The sequence below is a fragment of the Petromyzon marinus genome, chromosome 2 (assembly GCF_048934315.1).
Source record: "Petromyzon marinus isolate PM22_M1 ecotype Great Lakes invasive population chromosome 2, UKy_Petmar_22M1.pri1.0, whole genome shotgun sequence".
In the NCBI taxonomy this organism is placed as follows: Eukaryota; Metazoa; Chordata; class Hyperoartia; order Petromyzontiformes; family Petromyzontidae; genus Petromyzon; species Petromyzon marinus.
The window spans coordinates 3,456,693-3,469,101 of record NC_133668.1 but is presented as its reverse complement, the minus strand read 5'-3'; the positions used below and the strand labels follow the sequence as shown (position 1 = coordinate 3,469,101).

Genomic DNA, 12,409 nt, shown 5'->3' with positions numbered 1-12,409 from the left:
AGAGAGTGAGAGAGTAAACCCGCGGCATTTACAATTCGCGTACGACGTTTCTCTGGTGATTTCAAGCAGCTTCATCAGGTGGTCGCCGGGAATGCGTGACAAACCTTACTGCGTGGTGGCGGGTTTAACGAAACATTTACATTCACGGGATCTAACCCAAAAATATATATATTTTTTATCCTGTATAATATTGCTCACGGCAGCCGACGACGTGTTAAAACCAAACGCTCGCCCCTTCCGCCCTCCCCGCGCGTTGCCCGCGCCCAGCACGTGCCACCACGGGGACTGGCGGTGCTCGGGGCCGCCGTGCGGTGCCGGGCCCGGCGAGACCGAGGGGGCGTGCGGGGCGACGGAGTTCCGCTGCGCCTCCTCGGGGCGCTGCATCCCGGCGGTGTGGGCGTGCGACAACCAGGACGACTGTGGAGACGGCTCGGACGAGCTGTGCGCGGCGTCGTGCGGCCCCCAGCAGTTCCCCTGCTCCGATGGGCGGTGAGCGATTAGCCGCTCCGCCTGTGGGATACCGCGCGGCCGCTCGCCGTCGACCGGCTGATGACACCGGCACGTGTCATCTCCACCACCGTCATCATCGTCATGAGTCACGGTCTATCCGCTGCTGAATAAAGCCCCATCCGAGCCATTTGCCATCCTTCATGATTCTGCGACTCAAATATGCACATGAGCTGACCCCGTCGTCGCGTCTCTCCAGTGGGCGTAGACGGGGCGCGTTCACTGCTGCCGTTAACGAGGTTAAAGGCCATCCGAGTGCGCGTTCATTTGAACAGAGAGCGATCGCGACACTCGTACAAGATTACATCGCTTTCAAACCGCCAGAAACGTGACTTCTAAAATCTCAGGCGAGATTAATAATTGCTGTACTTCTCAAAAGTAACCCTCTCAGCATTGCAGAATTTGCTGAATGCGTGGGATGTGCTATTGGGCGGTTTTCCCTGAGTTGGAATGTAGACTTTTTAGTTACGCAAAAACTTGACGTGTGTTTGCGTAACTAACATTCGTATGTACGCACGTGTATTGGTGAGGCCGGATCTTACTGCCACCGCAAAGTTGTGTGCTCGACACGTGCCGCATTCAACGTGAGCCGCGGCCGTAGCGCCGTCACCAGCACGCGCCGTACCCACTGTGCGTGCACCCCCCCCCCCCCTCCAGGTGCGTGTGGGCGAGCGAGCGGTGCGACGGGCAGCCGGACTGCGCCGACGGCGAGGACGAGCGCGGCTGCCCGGCGCCGCCATCGCCTTGCGGCGCCGGCGACTTCGCCTGCGCCAACGGACGCTGCGTGCCGCTCTCCCGCGTGTGCGACGGCGCGTTCGACTGCGGCTTCGGCGACACCTCCGACGAGTCGGGTGAGGCCGCGGGGACGGGCGCCCCGGCGGGGCCTCCCGCGCCCTCCTCGTTCGTTGCCGGAGTTCGCGACGCGGCGGCGGCGGCGGCCGCTGCGGCGTCGGGGCCGCGTCCTCCCTGTCCGAACGCCCTGCGTGTTGTCACGGTGGAGGTCGCGCCTCGCTCGTCGCTGACCCTGCGGCGCCAGAGGGGGACAAAAGTAGATGACCGGCGACGATTCGGGCAACGTTGAGATCGAGCGTTGTAATGTTTGGAGACTGACCTACGCGCCAGGGGACCCTGATTGAAATGTGTGATTAATTCCTCGAATGGGGATATTCGTTGCGAGGCCTGAGTTTGAAGTGGAAATTCCATGTTTCTTTGGCAGGTACCAGTTTATTCAGAGGACGGCCTCTCTCATAGTAATGTAAATTAATAATGTGCCTTGTTTTATCAATTGGAACCTCATTTGAGGCTCAAGTCTGTTGACGTTGGTTCCTGCATTTTTTTTCGGCCCATTAGAAAAAAAAAGAAGAACAATCGGGGGTGGCTCAGGAGGAAATGAGAGGACTCGGACAAAACCCACCAGAAGGAGGAAACCGATAGCCATGGGCCGCGATCCCTACTTGCTGTACCATCGCCCGCCTGGCACGTCGGTGGATATCAGTTCAGGGTCCGGCCGCCTCACACTGTGCGACGACTCTCTCGGTGTGTGCCCTTTCCCAGCGTGCGGCGGCGGCTGCGCGTGGACCGAGTTCCGGTGCCGCGCGGGCCGGTGCCTCCCGTACCTGCACCGCTGCGACGGGCACGACGACTGCGGCGACTTCAGCGACGAGGAGGGCTGCTCGTGCCCCGCCGGGTGGCTCCAGTGCCCCGACGGTCTCTGCCTGAGCCCCCTGCGCGTCTGTAACGGCCGGGCGGACTGCCGGCCCGCCGTGGACGAGGCCTTCTGTGGACACCCCGGAGGAGGTGGTGACGACGTGGGGCGTGGGGGGGGGGGTGATGTTGCCGCGTGTTGAGTGATACTCGCCTGCCGTCGGCGTGGCGGGTATCGGTCTCTCCGGTGGAAAGCCACTGTCGAGTTCTGACAAAGCGGTGCACGTTTTATCGGCCCACGAGGAATGATGGGGGCCAATGGACTCCCGACCAGGATTTTTACTTGTAGTTGCTATAAATCAACATCCATGTGTAAGTTGCAGCCCTTGATCAGCCCACCCTCTGGATAAAGTGCACCCCACGCTGTGTCAATCATGGGGTTGTTTAACCATACCTCACCACGTTGGTCATTGCTGGTTCATCAAAGGATTGGTGCGGGTGGCAAGACCAGTTCATATTTTCCCGCGGCCAGGAATTGAACTCGGATCACCGGGTTCAGAGCACACCATCCCTCTACCCTGCATGCAAGCTTCTTTAGAGCATTTAATCAGGAACCCTGGCTCGCGTATATATGTCCAATCCCTGTCCTTCCCCCGCACCTCCGATCAGCACAGTTGCCTACGTACGGTACGACAGAAGTTCAACGTGCATAAATAACTGTCCCCACCACCCCCCCACACCCGCCCGTGCCCGCCCCTCCGCTTGGCAGTGCCGGTGACGTGCGGGCCGGGCCAGCTGCCCTGCGGCAATGGCTCCTGCGTGAGCGGGCGCCAGGTGTGCGACGGCATCCCGGACTGCCAGCGCGGCGAGGACGAGAGCCCCGCGCTGTGCGCAGAGCGCGAGGGCCGCCCGGGGGTCACCACGCTGACCCCGACCCCTCCCGGGGTGACCCCGACCCCCGGCGCAGGTAGCGGTCGGCCAAATGTCCCCTCGCGGCACCCTCGCTTGAGATTCAGCGACGTTCTCCTGGATTGCGCGAAGTACATGGCTATTGTTATTTGTGTTACCGTTATGATAATTTGATTGTTCCTAACAAAAAACATATCAGAATATTTATAATGGACGAATCCGATGAGCTATGAAGCTCTTTTTCACAGATGTCCAGTAACATAAATGAGCAAACGATAAGCCCTCTTTCCCATATCTGTCCCTCCAATTTACAAAATAAAAGAGTACTTTAAATTTCGAGTTAAAGCTTTCGTGACTGCAGGGATTCATATTCTTGGTTCTTTCGGTAAAGTCACGTAGAAGGGAAATAATAAAAAAAATAGCATTACTTAAATTCATCACATCTGTGACATGGCCAACCAATGCTTCTGAAAGACAATTCACTCCCGGTCGGCCGTGTGACCGATGGGGATGTGTGAGAAAATATACCCATCATATTTTTTTTTTTACGTAGAGGGACAGACATGGAAAGGAGGCATATGTATTGTCTCCTATTCAGTGTTTTCTTTTCACTCGGGCTTTCATTCCTTCTCGGCGCTCAGCCCCCGCGCGCAGCCCGTGCAAGGACACGGAGTTTGCTTGCGCGAGCGGCGAGTGCCGCCCCCTGGCTTGGCGCTGCGACGGCGAGGCCGACTGCCGGGACGGCAGCGACGAGCGCGGCTGCGACGGGACGTGCGGCCCCGGCGAGGTGCCCTGCCCCGGCGGCCCCGGCGGCGGCGGCGGCGGCGGGCAGTGCCTGCGCCACGCCGAGTTGTGTGACGGCATCCCTCACTGCCTCGACTTCTCCGACGAGAGCCTCGACCGCTGCGGTGAGCCCTCTGAGTGCGGGCGTGACGAAGTCGTCCCACGAAGCGTTCTTTGTGTTTCCTAGCGTTTTGTAGAAGTTGGTAGCAGTGTTGTTTCACGGCTGGAGCCACAAACGGAATGCGTTGTTTAAAATTTTTAGAAACTTGCATTTTTGCGTTTAGTTGTCCCTCCCCCGCACCTCCGATTAGTACGGTTGGCTACGTACGGTGCGAAAGAAGTTCAACATATACATACACACAACATACACACACAGCCTGTACACATTGAGGCCATACAGCCTGTACACCACCACCACACCACCACGTGCAACGTGTGCAGACGAGAAACTCCGCGATAGGTGGCGCTGTTAGTCACGGAATGAGGAACACAAGGGCCATCCATTTAGGTGTCATCCATTTACTACGTACGCATGCAGGGGGGAGCGGGGGGGGTTAACCCAAATGCGTACGCTTGCGTATGGGGGGTCTACTGACAATGTACGTACGCATAGGAAACGGATTGGGGGGGGAGGGACGGGGGCGGTGAAGCCTCGATATTGATTTGTCTACATTGGCCTTCAGGTGAGTTAGATAGTCCGGCGGTGGACTTTCTGTTTGCTTAAACACGTTCATATTATTAATCCTTGATCGTTTATGCGTGGATTAAATATCGGCCGTTCTATAGGATTCGGGGGGGGGGGGGGCGGGGGTGTAAAAAGTACGCGTGCGTACAGGGAGTGGGCGGAGGGTTCAAGTAAATGGATGACCCCCATACCTCACGCCGTCTCTCCTCTGTGTGTGCCCCACCAGGCTCTGCCCAGATCCCTCCTTGCCCCGGCAATTTCGAGTGCAACAACCGGACGTGCGTGAATGCCAGCAAGGTGTGCGACGGCATCCCCGACTGCCCAGACGCCGAGGATGAGCTCTCCTGCGGTGAGGTTTATTCATGACTACCGATTCGGCAATGAACGGCTGACTGATCGATGTCGAATTTGGTTAAAGAAAGTCAATATTTTCAAGAGCCACAATGCAAGTGGTGAATACGAGACGGTGGTCCTCAATAAATGACGTCAAGAAGCAGTCCTTAGTGAGCCGCATGCCGCTCCAGAGCCGCAGGTTGCCGACCCCTGCCCATGGTGAACTGGGCTTCCATGGTAAACTGGACTTCCATGGTAAACTGGACTCCCATGGTAAACTGGACTTCCATGGTAAACTGGACTTCCATGGTGAACTGGGCTTCCATGGTGAGCTGGACTTCCATGGTGAACTGGACTCCCATGGTCAGGGGTCGGCAACCCAAAATAACAATAAGAGCCATTTTATTTTATTTCAAGAGCTGCACCACAGTCCTTAAAGAGCCGTTGTGCTGCTCCGGAGCCGCGGGTTTTTGCTGACCCCTGGGCTAGAATGAAGAAGCCCTACAGGCGGGGGGGGGGGGGGTGTTTAGGGGCGGCCCGCTCGAGAACGCACGGCACGCTGCGCACAGCGATGACTCGCCGGGCCGCTTGAACTCAACCTCGCCGCGTTGCCCCCCGCTCCGTCGCGTCAGGTCCAAGGGTGGTCGTGCCGCCCGACGCCGCCGCCGCCGCCGTGCCATGCCCGGAGTTCACGTGCCTCACCGGACAGTGCCTGCCCTTCTCACGGGTCAGCCCTCCTCTTCTTATCTTTCTCCCGTTCTCCACCTGCCTAGTATTGCGATCGGCGACGCTTATTGAGAATCTTACGTGAAAGCCCACTTGGGCGTTTGACCCGATTGTTGTGGCTATTTTGGACGTTGCGCCGCCGCTTTTGTGGAGGAATCGTGGCCGTTTTTTTGTAAACATGGATCGATTCCACAACTCCATACAAAGTCCCAACAATAATGGCCAGAATTCTTATAAATGCATTAAAACGAATTGTACATCGCTTGGCCACAATATTTTTAAATATGCTGTTGTTTGTGCTTTTGTTCATAATCTGCAATGCCTCGCTGTATCTCACTTAAACTTGAAAGAGTTAATAGTCAAGGCAAAGTCAAAACGTGTCCTAAATCAAACAAGAGCCGGGTGGCACTTCTGTCTTACGAAGCCCTGAGCCAATGAAGGACATTCCATGTTTCTACGTCAAGAGTTCATAGCCAAGGCACTGTTGAATTCCCACAAAATAGAACTCGTGTTATTAACCTCAGAATAATCAAAGGCTCCGTTCATCTTTGAGTGGGATTCCAACTCACAACCTTTTTTTTTATAGTGAATGAATAACTCTAACCCCTGCTTGGCCCCTCCAGATTATAAACACGATCGTCTATCTCGTAATATCTTCGTCTATCGTGACATTGAGCATCTCATAAGACGGCTTGAACCGGAAAACGCACGCACGCCCGTCTCTCGCCGCTCGCCCGCTCACCTGTTCGGTTCGCCCTCTGCCCCTTTCCTCACCAACCCCCCCTCCCCGCCCAGGTGTGCAACGGCGTGTGGGACTGCCCGGACCGCGGCGTGGCCGGCGCGGCAGAGGTGGCGTCGGACGAAGCGGGCTGCGCCTCGTGGGGCGCGTGGGGCGCGTGGGGCGAGTGCAGCCGCGCGTGCGGGCCCGGCGTGCGGCGGCGCTCCCGGGAGTGTCCCCCCGGGCGGGCCGGAGACCACGACGCCCTCCGGAGCTGCCGGGGCGACGCCGCCGAGGCCCGGGAGTGCTTCAGCACGGCCTGCCCCAGTGAGTAGAGCCGTGCGCGCCGTCGGCTTCTTTCTTCATCGCCGGTGGCTTTGGAATTCTTCGCCCGGGAATTCTGCTGACGTCCCAGGGAAATCCGGTCGCCCTGCCGTGCGTGTGTGCGGGTCGCTGTTTTGTCCCCGCTGTCACTGGCCCTATGCTCTACCCTGATGTGTGTTTGCATTTCTTACGTATTTGCAAGTCACATTGAGATGTGACTATTCTTATACGTTACTGTGATGTTAGGAAGAACTCGGCACATCTGTCAATAACAGCTCTGGCCTTGAAAGGAAGACATATATAATATGCAACGTTTCTGGAAATGGCCCATCTTCATAGCACATGTGCCATGAAGATGGGCCATGTGCCATGAAGTTGGGCCATGTGCCATGAAGATGGGCCATGTGCCATGAAGTTGGGCCATTAGTTTGTGATGGTCGGGAACAATTTGTGTTGAAAACACAGACGGAAGAGAATCTCAAAGGCGGATCTGTGTAAGGAAAGAAAGAGGTGAGGCTGCATTGCTGTGGGTTGGATTACACAAGCGGAGTTGCCCTCCTGCGTTGGACAGCACGAGCGATGTGTTTTGGGGTTGTGCCGCGCGGCGTTGGGCACGATTGAAGCGCCCGCCTCCTGACACATCGGACGTCGTGCCGGGCAACGCACGGGCACGACCCGGAAACGCGTCGGGAGAGAGAGGAGCTGTCGTCGCGCTCACGCGTTGTTCATTGTTGTTGTTGTTGTTGTTTGTTACTTAACTAGGAGACGGGGAGTGGAGCGAGTGGAGCGTCTGGTCTAACTGCACGGCGGCGTGCGGAGGGGTGGTCGTGCGGCGCCGGGAGTGCCGCATGGCGGAGAACGGCGGCCGCATGTGCTGGGAGGTCCCCGGCTCCTCCCGGGAAACGACCCAGATCCGTGTGTTTCCCCCGAGCACGATGTTCACCTTACCGAAGCACCTCCCCACACACGCTTGTCGCTGTTGCCGTGTTTCGTTTTGTACCTTAGCAGGGTCGACCCTGGATATAGTGCTCGAAAGGGGGCGACCGGCATGAACAAACCGGCGTTATCGGCTGGTGCAGGCCCACTACGTTGTGGGCAGCAGAGGGACAGTGCACCAACGTCCAATGTTGTATTGTACCGTGCTCCCACGTATATGCTTCCTAGCTTCACGAACGCGCACTGCTCATTGCGGTGAAGTGCGGGCAAAACAAACCCCCACAGGTCCGCACAGCGTCGGTGGAGGCCCTCATCCAGTAGCGGAGTGACAACAGCGCTGTACGCGTCGCATGCACACAGCACAATTTACGGGAGCAAAGAACACAACACAATCCTTATCTTCACGACCGCCGGTATTGTGGTTAATGCAGACATGAATCCTCGTAAAAAAAGGTCTCAGTTTTGTTGCCAGAAAAAAGGGGAAAAACCCTATTATTACATTTTGGTACTGGCAAAGGAGGTCTAATGATGTAGATGCTCACCCCGAGCCCTTATTACTTTGATAGTGGCATTGTCTTTGGGCTGTACGCCTTTTGGCGTCCTCTGGTCGAGCATCAATTGGGTCGAGGCTCAAAAGAAAGCTGTCCCTTGGTGTGGACCAATCAGTTTCAAGGACAATGCATATATTATACAATGTTTTTTGTTTGCATTTTGACTGCAGGTAGTATGGTTAATGCAGACATTAATCCTCGTAAAAAAAGCTTTCAGTTTTGTTGCCAGAAAAAAAGGTAAAAACCCTATTATTATATTTTGGTACTGGCATAGGAGGTCTAATGATGATTCACGAATCCCGTTCGCCTGCTCCTCCACCATGCCGTTCATGTGACTGCGACGCTCGGCAGAGCCGTGCCCCACGGAGGACTGCCACGTGCCGGCGGACTGCGCGGGGGACATGACGTGGCGCGATTGCGTTGGATGCCCCCTCACCTGCGAGGATCTGGTGGGCGACGCCGGCTGCAATCAGCCCCTGCCCTGCCACGCGGGTCGGTCTCTCCGCTCCCCCTGCCCCCCCAGCGCCCACAATGCACCGCTCAGTCACCGCCATCGCTTGTGTCTGGGTCAAGGATAGGTCCCTGTTTTTGTTATTAGCTTATTTGCTTTGATATTCACACTTTGGATTTATGTAGTGCATGAATGCACTGCCCGGCAGTGGTGGTGCACGCCTGTAATGCATGCACGTGTGTTGAACGTGGCCAACCATGCAAATCAAAGGTGCTGGAGGACAACAAACCAAACACAAAAATCAGTTAGAAGAAATTAGTTTTCAATTTAGTGTAGTGGTGTAGTGTATAGTGTAGTATATTGTAGTGTCTAGTGTCCACAGGCAGTCGAAACGTCGTGAGAATTGTATTGTTTTATATATATTTTATTGTTTCCCTTCAACATGACTTTACCAAAAGAACCAAGAATATGTTCCTGTTGTTGTTGTCGTTGTTGTCGTCGTCGTCCATCCTACACGCGTGCGAGAGCAGGTTGCCAGTGTCCCCCGGGCAAGGTGCTGGACGCCACCTCGCAGCGCTGCGTGGGAGCGGCCGAGTGTCCGTGCATGCTCGGCGGCGTGCGTCACTGGCCCGGGCAGCTCGTCAAGTCCGAGTGCAACCTCTGCGTGTGCCAGGACGGGCGGCTGCAGCACTGCCAGCCCAACTCAGAGTGCTCCGGTCTGCCGGCACCTCTCCCGCCCCCTTCACCCCCCCCCCCACCCCCGCGAGACACCCATGGCACTTTGCGTTTGAGACCCAACGAGGTCACGCCGCACGGCTTCGCAATAAATTACTCGTCTAGCAAAAGCTTCGCTTGACTCTGTGTGGGAGGCACGTGGGCTACCAAGCTATCCGGATGCTCTGATATGCTCATATTTAACTGTGGAACTGTTTCTTTTTTTCCCATGCTGTTATAAAATGTATCATTACACTAATGTTGCTATTCATTCAGGTTCATAAAGAATAATAATGTAGTTGTTTTAGATCCATCTCACTGAAACTTTGGGACATTTTGCAGAATCCCCGACATGGGGATTTTGGGGCCAAATTCTATTTGAATATAAAAAAAAATGCGGGAGTGATCTAGAGAAAACCATAAAGAATATACAAGTATATAAAAATAACATACACCTGGAGACTGGTCAGAAAGCGATTGACTGGTTTGCATGTTGGCAGGATGTTTTGCATGTTGACGATATCTTCACTATCCACCGTGCACATTGTTTAACCGCAGATTACCGATAGTAATTTGCCCACGTAGTGACCGTGTCTCGTCGCTGCCCCTGCAGTGAATTGCGGCTGGTCCTCCTGGTCCGAGTGGGGGGAGTGCCTGGGACCGTGCGGGGTGCAGAGCGTTCAGTGGTCATTCAGGAGCCCCAACAACCCCACCAAGCACGGAGACGGCCTGCAGTGCCGCGGGATCCACCGCAAAGCGCGCAGGTACCGTGCAGCGTCGCACTCCTCACCCACCCACCCACCCACTCCCCCACCGCTCCTTCCCTCCCTCAATTACTGCCACCCATCCACCCAAACACCCACCCACCGACCCATTGACCGACCCACCACCCCCCACACCGCCATTACCACTACCTCCTCCATCCTGTTCCTGGACACTGAACTGTAGGGTCACGTGTCATCCCAAGTCTCTCACGTGCCACCCCAGGTCTCCCAAGTGTCGTCCCAGGAAAAAAAAAGCTTTGGCCTCAATGGGATTATTAGCCTATTTTAAAAAAATGAGTATTGTAACGTGAAATTGGGGTATGGTGCCTGCAAAAAATGCAGATGAGACTTATCTCAGCAACCTATTTTCTGTACGACCAGGTTTGCAGCAGGTTCCTGCTACGGATCTTGTCCCAAGTTCTGATTGGGTGCTTGGTGGGTGTCTTGGTATCTGGCCATGGGAGATCACTTGACTCAAAATTGGAATTGTTACGAGGTCAGGTCTGGGTCGAAGGTCATTCCAGCCCATCATTAATTTGGGGTTTGGAAAATGAGTACTACTTTGTGGGAGTCCCCCAGTTCTTGTCTTGTGGTTGTACTTCTCCCTGCCATGGGGATGTGGAATCCCCATATTCAGCTCAGAGACACCAAAACAAACCTATATCGCTGCTCTGAGCAAGAGAAGGCCCCGACTTTTTGCCTCGCGACCGATTCGCGTGCGTGAGCCCCACGGCAACGGGGACGACGCACGCCTTTGGCCGGGGGTGGCGATGCCGCGGCGTGACGCCGGGGGGCTCGCCGTGCCCACACAGGTGCCAGACCGAGCCCTGCCGGGAGTGCCAGGAGGAGGGCGTCCGTCACCTGGTTGGAGACCGCTGGCACGCGGCGCAGTGCCACCTATGCCAGTGCCTGCCTGACCTCACCGTGCACTGTGCCAAGTTCTGCCCCTACGCGGCCACCGGCTGCCCCGAGGTGAGGCCCACTCGGAGAATCTCCGGCAAAGTCGCGCGGCCGTGTCCTTCGAAATTGTGTCACCGCAATATTGGTTGACATTTGGAATGACTATGGCTCACGCCACTGCTGGCAGAAAGGTCTCTGCTCGAGGGAGCTCTAGAGAACTCCTCTAAAAGGGTGTTTTAGTTTTACATCATTTGAAGGGGTGGGAGTACCCACACTTTAGCCTACCACATGCAACCTATTTTGTTAAACTCAATTATAGTATTTAACAGGTAAAGCTTACTGAGCTATTCGATCTTTTTCAGAGGCGACCTGGCCACACGTGATAACTTATCGAAGTGTCTGATAGCATCATGTAATTTTGGAATTTATAGTAGCAGCCAAGTAATCTTAACTGCATGATTCTAAATGTGGAGAAAAATCCACGCCACCACAGGCAGAGAGAACACGCGGACTCGAACTATGCAACAGGCATCGTCAGAGTAGGGATCGAACCCACGGGCTCCCGCGTACCATGGAAGAGAGACAACATCTCGCCTCCTGCCGATCAATTAACTGTTACAATCATAATCAGAGCTCAATTTCTCGCTGAATATGTTATGGGTTGCTGGTAAGCTGGAATAGACACACGTTTAGTCGTTACAGCCATTTTAAGAAGTATGCTGGATGCGGTGTTCCGGGTGAGGACATTTTTTCTGGGTCGCTGACTCTGACATACTCAGCTGAAATTGAGCCGTGGTAAAAACAAAAACTAATTATGCTGCAGTGAAAGTTTGTGCCACGATTTTTAGCAATGTTTGTTTTTCAGGGCATGGTTCTAATCAAACAAGAAGATAAGTGCTGTCACTGCACACCCAAAGGTTTGTAACATCGCAAGTCATGCTCCTTTGACGTATTTTGGCCACCAGGTGCCACTGTGGCAGATATTTTTAGAATTGTACGCAAGTTCAAGTGTGGGTTGAGGGATTGACTCAGCCCATCATCCCTCCAGGACCATTAATATGCGGAACACGTTTTGTAAAGCCAACGATGGTTTACTCTGTGGAAAGAATGATCCCCATTATAGCAATGTGGAATGTCCACCAAGTTTCCAGGACCACCCCCTACCCCTGCCCCCCCTGCCCCCCCCCCCCCCGACTGGCGGAGATCAGTGCCGCCCCATTATCATCTGACTTTCGTTTAAGCACTGAGACACGTGCCATGTCACATGGGGGGTGGCGGGGGGGGGGTTTAAGTCAAGTGCCCTGTTTTGTGTCTCTCATCAGACTCGGATGGTTCAGCGGCGCAGGGGCCCACTGGTCTTCCGGACCACGACAGGAGGCCACACCCATCGTGGACAACAATTGAGCCTCTTGGTCCCAGCGGTGGGCCCAGCCCCGGTACCTCAGCCTCTTTATAATAATTATA

General features: G+C 55.2%; 1 protein-coding gene across 3 annotated transcripts in view; it reads left to right on the top strand.

Annotated features, from left to right (window-relative positions):
* The window catches only part of LOC116949424 (SCO-spondin-like), a 182,127-nt gene that overhangs the window by 35,050 nt on the left and 134,668 nt on the right, over positions 1 to 12,409 (top strand). For all 3 annotated transcript variants that reach the window (XM_076069198.1, XM_032966760.2, XM_076069199.1), the window contains 15 exons: positions 268 to 489; positions 1,165 to 1,358; positions 2,062 to 2,304; positions 2,921 to 3,118; positions 3,702 to 3,968; positions 4,755 to 4,877; positions 5,494 to 5,588; positions 6,383 to 6,632; positions 7,392 to 7,544; positions 8,468 to 8,608; positions 9,098 to 9,283; positions 9,895 to 10,045; positions 10,858 to 11,017; positions 11,811 to 11,862; positions 12,268 to 12,381. In XM_076069198.1, coding sequence (XP_075925313.1) covers positions 268 to 489; positions 1,165 to 1,358; positions 2,062 to 2,304; positions 2,921 to 3,118; positions 3,702 to 3,968; positions 4,755 to 4,877; positions 5,494 to 5,588; positions 6,383 to 6,632; positions 7,392 to 7,544; positions 8,468 to 8,608; positions 9,098 to 9,283; positions 9,895 to 10,045; positions 10,858 to 11,017; positions 11,811 to 11,862; positions 12,268 to 12,381 — 2,549 coding nt within the window. The remainder of the gene's footprint in view (positions 1 to 267; positions 490 to 1,164; positions 1,359 to 2,061; positions 2,305 to 2,920; positions 3,119 to 3,701; positions 3,969 to 4,754; positions 4,878 to 5,493; positions 5,589 to 6,382; positions 6,633 to 7,391; positions 7,545 to 8,467; positions 8,609 to 9,097; positions 9,284 to 9,894; positions 10,046 to 10,857; positions 11,018 to 11,810; positions 11,863 to 12,267; positions 12,382 to 12,409) is intronic.